Consider the following 20,109-nt stretch of genomic DNA (forward strand, 5'->3'; position numbering starts at 1 on the left):
ATTCTTTCACCCACCACCACCACCATGTTTACTCATTTGAATGTTGACTCGTACAAAGTACTAATTTGGAGCAGCATACTTTATACTTTTTTAAAAAACTAATTTATAAGTACATCTGCTGAACATAGGAGATTTAACATGTATGTTCTATGTGCGTTTATGGTAAATAGCTTGTAGGACTGATAGAGCAAATATAGGAAAGATGTGTAGGCCTATATAAAACATAACGTAGATATAAATCAGGTGAAGAACATACAATCATTTAACCGCGCCAGTCTAAAAGGCAACATATAGCAAAATGTACAAGATAAACATTTAAAAGTGCCCACTTGCTTTCTGAACTATCTATCCAATTACCTTACCGTTGCATTATAATGGCTCATATCAGAGAAGATGCAATCAACCATGGCAGAAATACATCTAATCTACATTGCCCTCTAGTTGCTAGCAGTTTCATTACAGTGCCCTGTGCATATGAATTTGCCGTCGTCAATGTTAAATCAAACTCTAGGAGCAAAGTTCTTTATTTCTAGATCGAGGGTACTGAGGGATAACACAGCCACCTGCTGTGCAGGAAGAGCATAACTACTAGTGCTTCCATACTCCATCTTCAGCTGGCAGAGCCATGTGTAGATGTGTATGAACCTTTAGTGAGTTTTAATACAACTAGGGAGGAAAATGCAGCTTGGGGTACATAGAAATTCATCTACCTTGTTGGATGTTTATTTTGACACAAAAGTATATGTTTTGCACTCGAATATGAGTCATACAATAATATATAGACAGTATTGTGGCTTTGTTTACAACAGAATTGAATGAAATTGAAAGCAATAACTAAATGGATAAAATTCTTAAATTGATATGCAATTGGATTGCAAGTCTCCAAAACAATTTGGTCAATAATGTGCTTATTCACAGCATTTATAAAGATTACCAGCAGAGGTCAGTGTAAAGCTCAGAAAAGGGTGCTAAATATTTCAAGTGTTTTCTCTTCCTCAACATTCATTTCATAACTAGCATTCTGCTGAATATTCTCCTCCAAATTGTAATACTTGTATCTGTTTCATAGCTGTCACAAAAGCATCAACTCAAACTTCAAAAGTCTTGGAGTTTAGCAATGTGATGTAGCATGTGGGCATATGGCAATTAGCTACCAAAGTAAGTCTTTCCCATCAAAATATACCCAATCCACCTACTCTAAAACAGCCGTGAGTGTAAACACAGAGCCTAATTTGCAGACTAGCCGAGGGTAGTTTGCAGGTAATAATTATGAACTGACCTTAAAAAGACACAAATACAACTATAAAGTCAGCAGAATGGATTCCTTATGATTTAATTGATGCTATAGATAATAATTGAACTATCCTGCTGAGATAGGCCAATAAATAAGAATCATTTTACGTCAGAGGATGATTACAAGATCACACCACTCCCAGGTATTTAATATCCCTATAATAAAGCAAAAATTATAGAAAAATACACATATAAAAACACAGGAATTAAGGTGTAGTAACAAATATACCAAATGAAAACACAACATGAGAATGATAAGAGCACAGCAATGGCCCTGCCTGAAATAGCAGAGAGCCATGCAGCAGCTAAGTCCCCCTTCGTGATCGTTATAGCTAAGAAACAGGGGAGGAAAAGTCATGTCCACTAGGGTAAGAGAAAACCTTGACAAGAGCCAACTCTAGACTTCACTCGTGACTAACTTCGATAAGGGCTGAAATGCAAGAATTATAGATTCTAGATAAGTATCTAGAACTGAAACTTATAACCATCAAAAAGTATACTCAACCTGTGCTTGTTTATGGGTAACATTTGAAGCTAATGTGCCATTGAATGTGGTCATGACACCATTCCTAGAGTTTTTTTTTTCTCTTGAGTTTTATACCAGGATTCCTCTTACCCAAGAGTCCGTGTCAAAAGCATATGTTCAATGTCTACTGTTTCAGAGTTACCAACACCGGCAGCAGCACTTTCAGACGACCCAACAGTAGGAATGATTTCTAAGAGGACGGAGTTCTTAATGTAAAGTGACAGGAGGCAGTTGAGAGCTTCGATGTTCCTTCTCTTGCATTGAAACTAAAAGGCTCTAGCTTAAGTCTATAATATACAGGAATTCATTGAATTGCATTTCATTTGTCAAGGCAGCTCCCATCATCACTACATCCAATATGGATTACCTACCATAAAATATGGCATAGCATGGAGAGGATAGTTCAGAGGCAAAAGATCATAGGTAAGTGCTCGTCTTAATAACATAAAATAGTTATAAACTGGCTGCAACTTTAGCAATTCTGGGATAGACCACAAACTATGATCAACATGATACAATCTCCCATTGCTAAAGTAATAACAGAATGGAATGCGGTATTTCCCAAAAAGATGCTTCAGGTGTCCTATGATTTTAGATGTAAATTTGCAGCTATATGATTTGTAACATTTGCAAAGCAAGTGATTTTGGTACTTTTACACTGTGATCTAACAGTTTCATAGTAAGTGCTGTTCAATGATCTGTAAATTTGTCTGATGTAGCCTAATTTGTATTTTACTTGTACCCGAGATTTAGTTCCTCAGCTGTAAGGAGGATAACCCATGAGTATGTTTGTATTCTAAAATGTAGGCTATGCTATAATGCTATATACCTGCACGTTGAATCTACAGTCTAAACCAGATAAAAGTTTTCCAATGTCAAAAGGGCCTGGTTCATCCAGCTAAACATACTTGGTCAGTTATCAAATATATACAGTGGGGCAAAAAAGTATTTAGTCAGCCACCAATTGTGCAAGTTCTCCCACTCAAAAAGATGAGGCCTGTAATTTTCATCATAGGTACACTTCAACTATGACAGACAAAATGAGAAAAAAAATCAAGAAAATCACATTGTAGGATTTTTAATGAATTTATTTGCAAAGTATGGTGGAAAATAAGTATTTGGTCAATAACAAAGGTTTCTCAATACTTTGTTATATACCCTTTGTTGGCAATGACAGAGGTCAAACGTTTTCTGTAAGTCTTCACAAGGTTTTCACACACCGTTGCTGGTATTTTGGCCCATTCCTCCATGCAGATCTCCTCTAGAGCAGTGATGTTTTGGGGCTGTTTCTGGGCAACACAGACTTTCAACTCCCTCCAAAGATTTTCTATGGGGTTGAGATCTGGAGACTGGCAAGGCCACTCCAGGACCTTGAAATGCTTCTTACGAAGCCACTCCTTCGTTGCCCGGGCGGTGTGTTTGGGACCATTGTCATGCTGAAAGACCCAGACACATTTCATCTTCAATGCCCTTGCTGATGGAAGGAGGTTTTCACTCAAAATCTCACGATACATGGCCCCATTCATTCTTTCCTTTACACGGATCAGTCGTCCTGGTCTCTTTGCAGAAAAACAGCCCCAAAGCATGTTGTTTCCACCCCCATGCTTCACAGTAGGTATGGTGTTCTTTGGATGAAACTCAGCATTCTTTGTCCTCTAAACACGACAAGTTGTGTTTTTACCAAAAAGTTATATTTTGGTTTCATTTGACCATATGACATTCTCCCAATCTTATTTTGGATCATCCAAATGCGCTCTAGCAAACTTCAGATGGGCCTGGACATGTACTGGCTTAAGCAGGGGGACACGTCTGGCACTGCAGGATTTGAGTCCCTGGCGGCGTAGTGTGTTACTGATGGTAGGCTTTGTTACTTTGGTCCCAGCTCTCTGTAGGTCATTCACTAGGTCCCCCCGTGTGGTTCTGGGATTTTTGCTCACTGTTCTTGTGATCATTTTTGACCCCACGGGGTGAGATCTTGCGTGGAGCCCCAGATCAAGGGAGATTATCAGTGGTCTTGTATGTCTTCCATTTCCTAATAATTGCTCCCACAGCTGATTTCCTCAAACCAAGCTGCTTACCTATTGCAGATTCAGCCTTCCCAGCCTGGTGCAGGTCTACAATTTTGTTTCTGGTGTCCTTTGACAGCTCTTTGGTCTTGGCCATAGTGGAGTTTGGAGTGTGACTGTTTGAGGTTGTGGACAGGTGTCTTTTATACTGATAACAAGTTCAAACAGGTGCCATTAATACAGGTAACGAGTGGAGGACAGAGGAGCCTCTTAAAGAAGAAGTTACAGGTCTGTGAGAGCCAGAGATCTTGCTTGTTTGTAGGTGACCAAATACTTATTTTCCACCATAATTTGCAAATAAATTCACTAAAAATCCTACAATGTGATTTTCTGGAGAAAAAAAATCTAATTTTGTCTGTCATAGTTGAAGTGTACCTATGATGAAAATTACAGGCCTCTCATCTTTTTAAGTGGGAGAACTTGCACAATTGGTGGCTGGCTAAATACATTTTTGCCCCACTGTATTGTTTTTTTTAGTTTTTTTTTACGGTTTTCAAGCTGCCCTTGAAATTGGAAATATAAAAGCTTAAATTATTGAACATACTGTATGAGTGTGACAAAAAAAAAGAATATTACTGAGAGATCATTCCTAGATCAGTTTAAGGCAAAAGCTTCAATGCCTCAATTTTCATTGAGACATTAGTATATACTCTCATATACAGAAGAAAGAAGGCTTTTAGGCTTAGATCAGCGTTTTTTTGTGTTATTTTAAATATTCATAATGTATTAATACGGTAATTATTACAATAATATATTACTTTATACTCTGTAAATGCAAGATACCACAGGCATCAGAGCAGTCTCAGACCAGTGCTGCCATCACAGGGTATAATATCAAGTACCCACTCGCACTGTAGTATGAGCTAATCTCTGCCGTCAGTCAGAGAGGCCCAATGCCCTGCCGGTGCTGGGGAGGTTGTGGCACAGTGCACAGACAATGTAGATTATGTACAGTATGTGAGAGAAAGAGAGTAGAGAATGAATGCAGCATCATGTTGTTATCATCACACAGAGCTAGTGGCCACCCCACCCCCTTCCCTCAGTCGAATTACTGAGCTTCCTCTCAGCATGGGTCGGGTGCCATTGGTTTCAGGCTGGATCGGGTCGGAACCGGTAAGGACCAGGCGGGACGGGGAGACGAGAGCCCAGTCCTGTCAGCACTAGGAGGGGGCTGAGAAGGAGGTTGGGCTGGAGTTGTGGTTGTTAGTAGACTTGATGATGGTGATAACGCTGGTGGTGGCCACCTTGCCTGGTGAGAGAGGACCACATGTGACAGTCCGGGCAAAGCACTGCAGGGCCTCATACTTGGCGCGTAGGGCATCCAGCTCTAGCCTCATGCTGGCGTTCTCCCGGGCCAACTTGTCTACCTCGTGCTGCAGCTCCTGCTTCTGCCTCTCCAGCTCCTCCTTCTGGGTGACCCGCTTGATGCGGCAGCTGGCGGCGTAGCCCCGGTTCTTCAGGGTCCTCCGCCGCTGCTTCAGCCGCACCACGTCCTCCTTGGTCAGCCCGCGCAGGTGTGTGTTGAGCTCGCGCACCGACATGACCACCAGCTCATCATCACTGAGGGCCGGGGCATTCTCACCCACCTCCTTCTTAACCTGCAAGAGAGGCAGCCATTGATGAGAGTCTGGCCCTTTCCTGAACTCATCATTCACATTAAACATAGTGTACGAATACAAAATTACCTTTAAAGTCTTGTTTGCTTTAAACTGAGTCGTCATACCCTGCATGCATAAACTGGCCAGAATCCCACAGACGTCAACACTGCAAAACAAAGAAGGGAAAATTGTGATTGGAATAAAAAAATGTATTCAAATATATTTGTATACATAATATAGTGTATTCGTTGTGAAATTAAAGTGTCGGTTATGAGTGTAGCCAAGTTCAGATACAGCCATCCTAAGAAGCCACTCCCCTTTCCCAAGAAATCTATCGATGAGATCCCACAACAACATTCCTGTGTTAGTTACGTCTCCGCAACCAGCTCAGTAGATTCTCTAGTAACAGAGACTGCCAGCAGAGGTCAGCATAACACTGAAAGATGATAATGAATATACAGACTGTTGGGCAAACCTGTTTACTTGCTGCTGTAGGGAGGGCCCTCACAATGTAGTTCACTAGACCATAGCAAGACCGCAAGAATAGAAACAGGTCAGCTCTCACCACACAGCTTGTCTGAGCCCTCTGCTTAGAAACCGGGCATGGGCTATTTTGGTCAAAGTCGTTTTTAGAAAAAGGCCTATCTGAACACTACAGTGAAACACATGCCTTTGAGACTGCTGCCATGGCCTAAAAGAGACTGCTGTGTGCCTGACTGTGAATAAAAGCCCACATTCTCCCAAGGCTCCATTTCAGCACCCTGACTTGCTCCCTAAGCAACGGCTGCCATGGAAACACCCTGCAAATGGGTGTGGGTGTATAGTCACATGGTCATCCAAAGGGTAAACAAGTCTCATTCATAACCCTGTCATACACATGGTAGAAATTACAAGGGCAGGTCAGTTTGAAGAACTAAGTGAGGATCACCAATAGTTTAGGGAATGTGTACAATAAGTCTCATAAACTCTGAACAATGCTTAGTCTCTTCCATTTAGATACAGTACTATTCAACCTAACATGGCCTACATTGACCCGTATGAGTCTCCTCTTTATAACACAGAACATATGCCTATTTCAACAGTAAAACTACCCAACAAACACAAGCTTACATTTATGGTCATACTGAACTTCACAGTCCTGTAGATATGTGGGAAATTCCTGAAGATCGTGTGACAGAGGAATAGTTTCCCTTACAGTCATGGGTGTATTTTTGTAGTGAGACAATGTACTCTATTTCATTTAGGACTTGTGTCTGGTTGTCTGGCTCGTATTACACTTGGCTTTCCTGAGCTGCTACATGCCCTTATTTAACGCTGCTGGATATATTTAGCTCACTGTGCTGCTGACACAAAATTCTGCCAGCTAAACAATTTAGGTGAACATGTGATAAGCGATACCTCATTAAGAGGCCAAATATTCCATCCGGCGCTTTGAGGTGCACTTTCTCGAACAAGATACAACAACCCAAAGGGTGAGGTTTTAATGACTATTCCTTTCGGGAAGTTAATCTCATGCCCCTGGAAATAAATATAGATAGCTGATCACAGCCGTTTCTGACAGCTGTTGCTGGGTTGACCTTGTGTTGAAGAGCTGAAGTGGTTGCACTGTATCTACAATAGAAATACTGTTCTTGCATCGAAAGTCTAAGAGCTCCTAAGTGGAAAGGGGCAGAATGCCAAGTGATTGGTCGGATGATAATGGAAGGTTCACTGGCTTTGGCACTGAAGCAGAACAGATCACTAATAAGTTCTTAGTCAGCCATCTGTTTTGTCTTTTTGTAAAACCACACCGGAGGTACAGCCTATGCCTGACCGCATGTTTCTGTAATGAAGGGATACATGAATGTGGAGAGTGTACACTCACACAATCCTAACTTGGAAAATAAACCAATAGATGACTCTGTTTTGTGTGGATTTAAGAACCACATGAAAACATGTTCGGTGAACCATCACGTCTGATTACTTGTTTTGGCCATCCCCTTTGAACCTCATTTGAAATTCACTTGGGTTTTCAACTTAACTATAGGAAAAAGAGTAGAGAAAAGCATACAGCATTGCCTTATTTTGGCACATGTATGCCACTTTGAATCCAACACTGCACAGCCAGCCAAGAATGTAAGACAATGTTCCAGCATGTTGGCTGAAAGAGCCTGTTTTGAACTGTTACATCAAGGGGAGACCCTGGGTAATATTGCGTGTGACTCGAATATCATGAAATGGGGATGTAAAAAGGCCTCCCTCTCCATACACGGGGTGCTCAAGCTTTACAGCTCAGAGGCCACATTGTTTCCTTCAAATCCCTTCTGCATGTGCTCCTCTCTGTTTTAGCAAATGGCACTAGGTCGAGCTCTTCAGATCCCACTTTGCGGCTTTCCGTCTTCCAGAGAGGAAAAGAGCAGTAAAGTTCCAAGGCCAAATCCCTGTTTTGATCATCTTTCAGGACGAGCAACAGGCACATTTTACAATTCAGTACCGCTTTTGACTGTGCACATATTTCCCTTTTCACCTTTTTGAGTGCTTCTACTCGTGTCGGAGAAGACCTCAAAGTAAAGCCATAGAATGTGGCTTAAGTGTGGATAACAGAACCACATTCCTGACTGAGCACACACACACACACACACACACGAAAGATACCCCAAGTTTCATTTGGGAGGATAAATGCATTCAGAATATGTCCTGTGTAATGCACCCATCTTAGTCTATTCAGATGTAAAGATATCGCTGTAAAATCTTCCAAATGTCTGAAATTCAGATGTGTCTCATATCGAAGTCTAACAACAGCCAGAATTAATCAAGTGTTGACGACTAACAGGAATAAAGAGTAGTACTATCCCTAACCAAATAACTTAGTTAGACAACACTGTTAAGTTTTCATGGCTAAACAGATGGAAAATATAAAATATTTGCTGGCCACAGGAAAGGTCTGATGATTTCAGCGCCATATTTCATCAGCTCACGTAGTCCAGATCATGAGGAAATTACTCATCGTATCAACTCACACAAGTCCAACTGACAAGATTACTGTAGGCTCCGGATGCAGCCCACTGCTAATAATCACTGTTCTCTGCCCAATTGAACTCTTGGAAAAAGTGAACATAACCTTTGTCATAGTTTGTTGTTTAGTCATTCAGTGTAATTGACATCAATGACTTACTCAAAGCTTGAGCCAAGAACTAGGGCTACAGCTTTGCTAAAATACTATAGAATGAGTTTTACTAAGGTGCATATTAAATCAGCACCACAGTATCAGCCCAGGCAGTAACCATTAATAATGGATGAATAACTGTCTATTTAAGCACTGATTGTGACCTGGCTTGAATAACAAGCCAATAAACTGCAGGCCTGTTATGGTATTAGTCCAGAGACAATGTGTGAAATGTGACTCCGTTTAGTTTTTGTCATTCAGACCTCAGCTGAAATTCAAGTCTGTGTGCTTGGGTTATGACAGGTACTGCTCTGGGGCGCAACATTTTGCTAGAATAAAGAGCACATCAAAGAGCTGAGTGCTCAGGTCCCAGTGATAGATGAAATGTTGGCTTGTCTTGGCTACTTGTTTTCCTTCTCTTTTCTATTCGTTTTGTAGTTTGGGTTTGGTGGAAAACAGATACGCTATGTTCCTCTGAGAGAGGAGAGAGAGCTTGATGGAGCACCCCTCTGTACAGAATGTCTCCTCAGTTTGCTCAGGGAGTTAGGGAGAAGAGAGCCTTCCTCCAGACTATGCTGTGGTGGTGCACTCTGCTCTGCACTCCAGCACAGCACATTTGGAGGGATGTTATGTAAAGGAAATGGAGAGCATAGCCGAGCCATGAGTCATGCTGTTTACTGGTAAGAACTAGGACGAGCGGCAGGGAATCACACCCTCCCAAACTGACGTTTCCTGGAAAATCACGTTGTTCCGCAGGGCAGAAGGAAAAGTACAGGAAACGGCTGGCATACCCGCCGGAACTTTTCTGAGGAAAAGGGAGGAGAGGTAGATATCTGAGCGAAGCGACTTTCCAACTGGGGACATAGGGATTGAAAAAAATGTCAAGTATGTACACAACAAAGACAAAGCTGTCCAGTTATTACCTAACTAAAGCCATTCCATAGTACACATTGAATAACAATGAAAATCAATGAGGAAAAAAAATACTATTACATTTTCCAACTTCAAATAACAAAGGAGTTTAGGAGTCATTAATTCCATCCCGGCCCTCCATTACGTTGTTAATATTCTTATTCAGTCTGAGTACCCAAGTTCTCAGATGTAAAAGTGAGAAAGTTCAGGACATTTCTCCTTGTTTACTGTATACCACCTAATAGCATAATTACAAAAACAAGACACTTTACTCGAGACGATCCCTCCACACCCCAGGCCACAGTGTGGCGAGAGCATTGGTCTGAGATCCAGGAAGTCATCCAGAAATGCAGGAATGGGCTGGGTGCAGATCCTGGTGGTTGGTACAACACAGGCACCTAAGAGGCACTTGTGGAGAGATGCCAATGTATATCTCTCCATGCTTCGGTGTAAACCTGTTAACGGGACTGTTAAACTGTACATGTAATACAGTACTGTTAAACTGTACTATGTAATTCTTATGACACAGTCTTTGTCTCTAGAAATAAATTATCAGAACACATAGTAAGGAAATTAAGTTAAACGTTTCACAGTTAAAAGTAACTTTACACATAAAAATATCTGACTTTGGTTTCCTTTTGAGTCATACCTTTTCACTAACCACAGTCATTTCACAACACACTGCAAAACCCACAATGACAACTGTGGGTTCTCTTCCACCCCCTGACCACTCAATACTATGAAAACTGTGAGCATCATTAACCATTATGAGTATGTATACACCATATTGTCATGCTGAAATATTGGGTAGGGAAGTGAGAGAGCAGAAGATGATAGGCCCTCTCTCCTCCTCCAGACATCACATTGGTAACTGAGTCACATGTTAACCTCATAACTCATACAACCCATACAACTCTCCTTCCGTGGCCTCCAATTGCTCTTAAATACAAGTAAAACTAAATGCATGCTCTTCAACCGATCGCTACCTGCACCTACCCGCCTGTCCAACATCACTACTCTGGACGGCTCTGACTTAGAATACGTGGACAACTACAAATACTTAGGTGTCTGGTTAGACTGTAAACTCTCCTTCCAGACCCATATCAAACATCTCCAATCCAAAGTTAAATCTAGAATTGGCTTCCTATTTCGCAACAAAGCATCCTTCACTCATGCTGCCAAACATACCCTTGTAAAATTGACCATCCTACCAATCCTCGACTTTGGCGATGTCATTTACAAAATAGCCTCCAATACCCTACTCAACAAATTGGATGCAGTCTATCACAGTGCAATCCGTTTTGTCACCAAAGCCCCATATACTACCCACCATTGCGACCTGTACGCTCTCGTTGGCTGGCCCTCGCTTCATACTCGTCGCCAAACCCACTGGCTCCATGTCATCTACAAGACCCTGCTAGGTAAAGTCCCCCCTTATCTCAGCTCGCTGGTCACCATAGCATCTCCCACCTGTAGCACACGCTCCAGCAGGTATATCTCTCTAGTCACCCCCAAAACCAATTCTTTCTTTGGCCGCCTCTCCTTCCAGTTCTCTGCTGCCAATGACTGGAACGAACTACAAAAATCTCTTAAATTGGAAACACTTATCTCCCTCACTAGCTTTAAGCACCAACTGTCAGAGCATCTTACAGATTACTGCACCTGTACATAGCCCACCTATAATTTAGCCCAAACAACTACCTCTTTCCCAACTGTATTTATTTATTATTTATTATTTAATTTGCTCCTTTGCACCCCATTATTTTTATTTCTACTTTGCACATTCTTCCATTGCAAAACTACCATTCCAGTGTTTTACTTGCTATATTGTATTTACTTTGCCACCATGGCCTTTTTTGCCTTTACCTCCCTTCTCACCTAATTTGCTCACATTGTATATAGACTTGTTTTTTTTACTGTATTATTGACTGTATGTTTGTTTTACTCCATGTGTAACTCTGTGTCGTTGTATGTGTCGAACTGCTTTGCTTTATCTTGGCCAGGTCGCAATTGTAAATAAGAACTTGTTCTCAACTTGCTTACCTGGTTAAATAAAGGTGAAATAAATAAATAAATAAAAATAACAGAGCATGATATGATGCACTTGGTGTGGGAGGTCACCACCACCACATATACAGTTGAAGTCAGAAGTTTACATACTGAGTTTAAATGTATTTGGCTAAGGTGTATCCCAGTTCCTGACATTTAATACTAATAAAGATTCCCTGTCTTAGGTCAGTTAGAATCACCACTTTATTTTAAGAAAGTGAAATGTCAGAATAATAGTAGAGAGTGATTTATTTCAGCTTTTATTTCTTTCATCACATTCTCAATGGGTCAGAAGTTTACATACACTCAATTAGTATTTGGTAGCATTGCCTTTAAAATGGTTTAACTTGGATCAAACGTCTCAGGTAGCCTTCCACAAGCTTCCCACAATAAGTTGGGTGAATTTTGGCCCATTCCCCCTGACAGAGCTGGTACAACTGAGTCAGGTTTGTAGGCCTCCATGCTCACACACGCTTTTTCAGTTCTGCCCACAAATAGGATTAAAGTCAGGGCTTTGTGATAGCCACTCCTATACCTTGACCTTGTTGTCCTTAAGCCATTTTGCCACAACTTTGGAAGTATGCTTGGGGTCATTGTCCATTTGGAAGACCCATTTGCGACCAAGCTTTAACTTCCTGACTGATGTCTTGACATGTTGCTTCAATATATCCACATAATTTTCCTTCCTCATGATGCCATCTATTTTGTGAAGTGCACCAGTCCCTCCTTCAGCAAAGCACACCCACAACATGATGTTGCCACTCCTGTGCTTCACGGTTGGGATGGTGTTCTTTGGCTTGCAAGCCTCCCCCTTTTTTCTCCAAACATAACAATGGTCATTATGGCCAAACAGTTGTATTTCAGTCCAGAGGACATTTCTCCAAAAAGTACGATCTTTGTCCCCATGTGCAGTTGCAAACCGTAGTCTGGATTTTTTTATGGCGGTTTTGGAGCTGTGGCTTCTTTCTTGCTAAGCAGCCATTCAGATTATGTCGATAAAGGACTCGTTTTACTGTAGATATAGTTACTTTTGTACCTGTTTCCTCCAGCATCTTCACAAGGTCCTTTGCTGTTGTTCTGGGATTGATTTGCACTTGACACACCAAATACGTTCATCTCTAGGAGACAGAATGTGTCTTCTTCCTGAACAGTATGGCGGATGCGTGGTCCCATGGTGTTTATACTTGCGTACTATTGCTTGTACAGATTAACATGGTACTTTCAGGCATTTGGAAATTGCTCCCAAGGATGAACCAGACTTGTGGAGGTCTACAATTTTTTGTCTGAGGTCTTGGCTGATTTCTTTTGATTTTCCCATGATGTCAAGCAGAGAGGGACTGAGTTTGAAGGTAGGCTTGAAATGCATCCACAGATACGGCAGGGTAGCCTAGTGGTTAGAGCGTTGTACTAGTAACCGGAAGTTTGCAAGTTCAAATCCCCGAGCTGACAAGGTACAAATCTGTCATTCTGCCCCTGAACAGGCAGTTAACTCACTGTCCCTAGGCTGTCATTGAAAATAAGAATTTGTTTTTAACGGACTTGCCTAGTTAAATAAAGGTAAATAAAAAATACACCTCTAATAGACTCAAATGAAGTCAATTAGCCTAACAGAAGCTTCTAAAGCCATGACAATTTCTGGAATTTTCCAAACTGTTTAAATGCACAGTCAACTTAATGTAGGTGAACTTCTGACCCACTGGAATTGTGATACAGTGAATTACAAGTAAATAATCTGTCTCTAAACAATTGTTGGAAAAATGACTTGCACAAAGTAGATGTCCTAACTGACTTGCCAAAACTATAGTTTGTTAACAAGTAATTTGTGGAGTGGTTGAAAAACGAGTTGTAATGACTCCAACCTAAGTGTATCTAAACTTCCGACTTCAACAGTGACTCGGGGCATAGGCAGCCTCTTCGACGAGATTTCAAGGCCTTCATACAATGTGGAAAGTTTTGGATGAGTTAGGACTCCTCTCATATTTTCCATATAAATCACAATGACAGTAAAGTTCAAATGTCCAAGAATATGATCCCAGTATGTAGACATGCAACCAGCACCAAAATATGAAATTGATAAGGATTTCTTCTCTTTGTTTAATTTTATAAAGCTGAGCAATGGGACCGAGGCAGAGAAAAAAAATCTGCATAGCAACAAGCTTTTTTTTGTGTGAGTGTCATCTAAAAATGAGGCCCGTAGATTCAATTTCATATTGACCTGTGACACTGCGGCTTCCAAAAGAGATTCTGCTGAACCAGGGCCAACTATGGCACTCTCTCCTCTCTCTACTGTCAAACCAGGGTATAGGATAAATACTGAAATCACTGATACAGCACTAACAATTTGTTAGTGGGACTATCACTTGTTTTCCAACAGGACAATGACCCAAAACACACCCCCAGGCATATTAATGCCCATGATTTTGGAATGAGATGTTCGAGGAGCAGATGTCCTCATACTTTTGAAGTGTATTTAAGCATGACATAACAAGACATTTCAGCTTTTCATTTTTACTTAACTTGTAAACATATATATATTTTTTAAACAAATTTAAACAAACATAATTCCAATGTACCCCTTTTACCAAAGAGCACGATCTGTCTTTGCTATTCTGTCTACCAAAATATACTATTGCGTACCTTAGCAGCACAAACATAATTCCACTTTGACATTATGGGACATTGTGTGTAGTAGGCCAGTGAACTCTCAATTTAATTAATTTTACATTCAGGCTGTAACAACAAAATGTGGTCAAGGGTGTGAATACTTTCTGAAGGCACAGTATATTTCAGATTCTATATAATAAACTGAACATAAACCTAACTTCTACAGTTTATACTACATTTAAGGAAAATAAAAACTGCCATACTTGCTGAAAATTACAGTAGCCCACACACTTACGGGTCTTGATATAGGAAAACAAGCTAATCGTAGAATGTATCATGTGTGAAGCAAAGGCAACGTTTTAGAACTCGTCTCCATTACTGTTGTCCACTTTACTATCCTCCTGGTGGTCTATCCCCATGTAACAGTATAACTTTAGTCCGTCCCCTCGCCCATACCCGGGCTCGAACCAGGGACCCTCTGCACACATCAACAACTGACATCCACGAAGCATCGGTTACACCCACACCATGCCCTTTGACTCAGAATTCTAAAACCCAGACCACGTGTTGTTTCCTTACGTCGTAAATATAAAAGTATGCTACCGTATGCTATGTGGACAACGATATGGATATAGTAATTATTCGAAGATCTCTGAAAATACTACACTTATTCAAGTTATTAAGAGGCAGAAGTAAAACATATTACCATTCAAAATATTACAATTGGTAAATAGATGGAATAAAATTTTTAAAAAGAAACTATTCGGAAAAACACGATTTGTTAAATTGTTACATTTTAACTTCAAGAGTGAAATAAGTTAATTCCAGGCGTTACACTACTCCAACACGTGTCCATATTGCAGAAAAATAATTGCAAATAACCATAAACGTTTGTAAATTGTTTCAAATTGAAAAGATAGGCCTACAAAATGTACCAAGTACGTTGATAACATGTAAATGAAATGTTTGTTTAAGCCTGATCTTACTTGTTGATACATGCGTAAAATCGAATCTGTCACCGTGATAGCATCAGCAATTCTAGAGAGGAATGTCAAAACATCTCCCAGAAAAGCGCTCGTACCTTATGAACGCGGATATTCTCCGTCTGCAAAGCGTAAAGCTTGTGAAGTTGCCGTCCTATACGGGTGGAAGTTACTTGTCGCGATTCTGAAAGGCGTCCAGCAGTCGAACCGAAATGTATCCCCGTACTAAATTAACTACAAAACAACAACAATGTATCAACATTCCACTCTGTGCTTCCGCAAGTATTCACGTCACCAATTCCTCGTGACCGCCCCCTCCATTCATGAAAATAACTTTCTGCTGACGTAAACGAGGCGGGAAACTAGGGGAAGCCAGAAATACATGGTAGATGCAGTTTGCGAATACTTTTGGGAAAATTGGCGAGATAATGTGTAGATTAAATCATTATTATACTAATGATGGCTATCCAACTATATGCTGTTAATACTTCACAGACAATGTCAGCACATGTTTTAGCTTTTTATATGCCAATTCAATAATTCCATGATTGCACAATGTTTGTTCTTCTGGTGACAAAATCAGTATGAGAGAAACCCTATCCCACATACTTCCCATAATTTATATTACAGAATTATCTTTTTTTTTTGGTAATCTGACCCTAAAGTTACTGCCTCACTGGTTAATAGAAGAAACAGCGCCATCTGTCTTTACCAATGTCCTGTCCTTCCAACATTTATTTTGAGTTATGGATTTATTACAGGCTGCATAATGTTGAAGGCTCTGAGGCCAACTATAAGCTTGCTTATTCCGCCTTCTTACTAACCACTTACGCTACTGCCCCAAGACCATTCTCATGCAAGACAATATATAGTCTGAGAAGGGTGACAGACATTCTCTTAGGTGAAATGCTTTAGAAAAAAAACATGACACATCTCCAAAAATAAACTAGTAGTATCCCCCCAACTAAGGACTCCCAACAACGTGCTTCTCAGTTGTTCTTGGTCATACGCTGCATTCATATTTTTAAACAGACAGATCAAATATTCTTCTAAAAATGATTTACTCATTTTAATACTGCAATGTTTAAAATGTGTATGTATGTGATATACATTAACAGCCTAACTCTAGGGCTCATCTCATTGAACATCCTCAAAATGAGCACAGAGTTGATAAGCAGTGCTGACATGCCTTAAGGCTGTGGTCTAATTGGCTTCAACAGTATTCACTTGCGTAAGGTTGCCACATATATTTAGATACACCAATAGAAGTATTGAAACAATAAACACGCATTGCCTGCATTTACACAGGCATTCCAATTCTGGTCTTTTGCCCAATTATGGACCCACTGTAGCTGGGCCTAGAGCCAGGAGGTTGGTGTATGGTTGTATTTCTGTGGAAGACCATTGCCAGGGGTGATTCAACACATAAGCGTTTTCCTCAGGAGAGGCATATGGACTAAATTGTACATTGATGTGCTGGGATCTCTCATGCAGAGTACAATAAAGTTGAAAGCAAATGCAGCTTTGAGATGAGTAATTACTCATGTTTGTGTTATGGGTGGTTCTCATTCTAACGCAATGCCCAAACCTGCTTTATTAGAGCAAATCTTGTCAACAGAATTAACATCAGGTTATGTTCGCAATAGTTTATATGCCTCTGTAATCCCCCCCTGAGCATTCTTGTAATTAAAAATGTAATTGAATGTGCATTGTGGCATGGGATTTTTTGGCTTGGTGTATAGTTGGGCTGTCTGCAATTCATTATTTTATTGATCATGTGGTCGATTTATTAGAAAAATGTGTCCCCCAGATGTTCCACTCCAGCAGTGTCGAAGCCTTTACCTGAGGCAGGACTTGTCTGTTCATGTCTTTGTTTTGACTAAATCAATATTACACAGTAGTGTACTGGGATATGAAACAATAAAGATCAGAGGAGGTGTTAGCTTTTATGCCCACGATATCCCACCGATGATGTATGATGCCGAGCTCGGATAAAATTATCTAGAACGAAGAGCTGTTTACAGAAGGTTGGAAAATGAACCTCCAGTACCCCAACAGACTGTTAATGATTAGCATATAAATGATGACTTCACTAACTTCTTAAGTCTAGTTATTAGCAGGGTTTGGGAGTAACTGTTTACTTGTAAACTGATTACAAACAAATAACTCATCAGTTAGGATACCAGCTATTTTTTGGGGGGGGAAACTAGCTGATTACTTCTAAATTCAGAAAGCACGTTTTCTCAATGACGTTCAATTCCTTTTTGTCATCTTCTAATGCCTCTTAAGGAGAAAGTAATCCAAACATAACTGAAAGTCATCAGATTTGGTGACTGAGTTTGGATAATACAAAAGTTAAGTTACTGATTACAATTTTGGACAGATAACTTTGAATTAAGTCCATGGAGAACAAGAGCACCTCCTCCCAGCTGCCCACTGCACTGAGGCTAGGTAACACGGTCACCACCGATAAATCCATAATAATCGAAAACTTCAACAAGCATTTCTCATTTCTCAACGGCTGGCCATGCCTTCCTCCTGGCTACTCCAACCTCGGCCAACAGCTCCACCCCCCGCAGCTACTCGCCCAAGCCTCCCCAGCTTCTCCTTTACCCAAATCCAGATAGCAGATCTTCTGAAAGAGCTGCAAAACCTGGACCCGTACAAATCAGCTGGGCTTGACAATCTGGACCCTCTATTTCTGAAACTATCCGCCGCCATTGTCGCAACCCCTATTGCCAACCTGTTCAACCCCTCTTTCAACCCCAAGGACTGGAAAGCTGCCGCGGTCATCCCCCTCTTCAAAGGGGGAGACACCCTGGACCCAAACTGTTACAGACCTATATCCATCCTGCCCTGCCTATCTAAGGTCTTCGAAAGCCAAGTCAACAAACAGATCATTGACCATCTCGAATCCCACCGTACCTTCTCCACTGTGCAATCTGGTTTCCGAGCCGGTCACGGGTGCACCTCAGCCACGCTAAAGGTACTAAACGATATCATAACCGCCATCGATAAAAGACAGTACTGTGCAGCCGTCTTCATCGACCTGGCCAAGGCTTTCGACTCTGTCAATCACCATATTCTTATCGGCAGACTCAGTAGCCTCGGTTTTTCTAATGACTGCCTTGCCTGGTTCTCCAACTACTTTGCAGACAGAGTTCAGTGTGTCAAATCGGAGGGCATGTTGTCCGGTCCTCTGGCAGTCTCTATGGGGGTGCCACAGGGTTCAATTCTCGGCTGACTCTTTTCTCTGTATATATCAATGATGTTGCTCTTGCTGCGGGCGATTCCCTGATCCACCTCTACGCAGACGACACCATTCTGTATACTTCTGGCCCTTCCTTGGACACTGTGCTATCTAACCTCCAAACGATCTTCAATGCCATACAACACTCCTTCCGTGGCCTCCAACTGCTCTTAAATGCTAGTAAAACCAAATGCATGCTTTTCAACCACTCGCTGCCTGCACCCGCACGCCCGACTAGCATCACCACCCTGGATGGTTCCGACCTAGAATATGTGGAAATCTATAAGTACCTAGGTGTCTGGCTAGACTGTAAACTCTCTTTCCAGACTCATATCAAACATCTCCAATCCAAAATCAAATCTAGAATCGGCTTTCTATTTCGCAAACAAAGCCTCCTTCACTCACGCCGCCAAACTTACCCTAGTAAAACTGACTATCCTACCGATCCTCGACTTCGGCGATGTCATCTACAAAATGACTTCTAATACTCTACTCAGCAAACTGGATGCAGTTTATCACAGTGCCATCCACTTTGTTACTAAAGCACCTTATACCACCCACCACTGCGACCTGTATGCTCTAGTCGGCTGGCCCTCGCTACATATTCGTCGCCAGACCCACTGGCTCCAGGTCATCTACAAGTCCGTGCTAGGTAAAGCTCCGCCTTATCTCAGTTCACTGGTCACGATGGCAACACCCACCCGTAGCACTCGCTCCAGCAGGTGTATCTCACTGATCATCCCGAAAGCCAACACCTCATTCGGCCGCCTTTCCTTCCAGTTCTCTGCTGCCTGTGACTGGAACGAGTTGGAGACTTTTACCTCCCTCACCAACTTTAAACATCTGCTATCTGAGCAGCTAACCGATCGCTGCAGCTGTACATAGTCCATCGGTAAATAGCCCACCCAATTTACCTACCTTATCCCCATACTGTTTTTATTGATTTACTTTTCTGCTCTTTTGCACACCAGTATCTCTATCTGCACATGACCATCTGATCATTTATCTCTCCAATGTTAATCTGCTAAATTGTAATTATTCGCCTACCTCCTCATGCCTTTTGCACACAATGTATATAGACTATTTTTTAAATTATAAAACAACAAAAAAATCTACTGTGTTATTGACTTGTTTATTGTTTACTCCATGTGTAACTCTGTGTTGCTGTCTGTTCACAATGCTATGCTTTATCTTGGCCAGGTCGCAGTTGTAAATGAGAACTTGTTCTCAACTAGCCTACCTGGTTAAATAAAGGTGAAATAAAAATAAATTAAAACAATTAAAAAAAGATTACATTATACATATTACAAAGAAAGTAGCCTACTCAACCCTGGGTACTGAGTAAAACAAATTAAAAGGTTTGCAATTGTCATAGCAATATGACTACAACATTGACTTTAGCTTCCTGAGGTGCAAACAAAATGGGAGATTCTGTTTTGGGTGAATTTCTCCTTAAAAACATTGACTCATAGTCACCCATGAGTTGTTTCTGAAGAAACAGACTACTCACAAACTGTTTTTTCAAGTTTGTGGACTTCCCATGTGACACAGGATTTATATTTGGAACATGACTAAGCATTCCACTGATTTGTCCAAAATATGTGTAATATTAAAAACACTTTATGTAACACACTGTCAGGTTACAGGGCTATGGAAACATGTGGTGAAGCAGTTTCAGTTTGT

The 20,109-nt window shown here is 41.1% G+C and overlaps 1 protein-coding gene across 1 annotated transcript; it reads right to left on the reverse strand.

Annotated features, from left to right (window-relative positions):
• Positions 1-1,303: 1,303 nt before the first annotated feature.
• mafk (v-maf avian musculoaponeurotic fibrosarcoma oncogene homolog K) lies at positions 1,304-15,458 on the reverse strand. The gene is made up of 3 exons (XM_029625424.2): positions 15,275-15,458; positions 5,571-5,649; positions 1,304-5,483 (listed from the first exon to the last, which is right to left on the reverse strand). Exons 2-3 carry the CDS (start codon positions 5,613-5,615, stop codon positions 5,046-5,048), a joined length of 483 nt encoding a protein of 160 aa, XP_029481284.1. The 5' UTR covers positions 5,616-5,649; positions 15,275-15,458; the 3' UTR covers positions 1,304-5,045.
• Between the last annotated feature and the right edge of the window lie 4,651 nt (positions 15,459-20,109).

The sequence above is a fragment of the Oncorhynchus nerka genome, linkage group LG21 (genome assembly GCF_034236695.1).
Source record: "Oncorhynchus nerka isolate Pitt River linkage group LG21, Oner_Uvic_2.0, whole genome shotgun sequence".
Lineage (NCBI taxonomy): Eukaryota > Metazoa > Chordata > Actinopteri > Salmoniformes > Salmonidae > Oncorhynchus > Oncorhynchus nerka.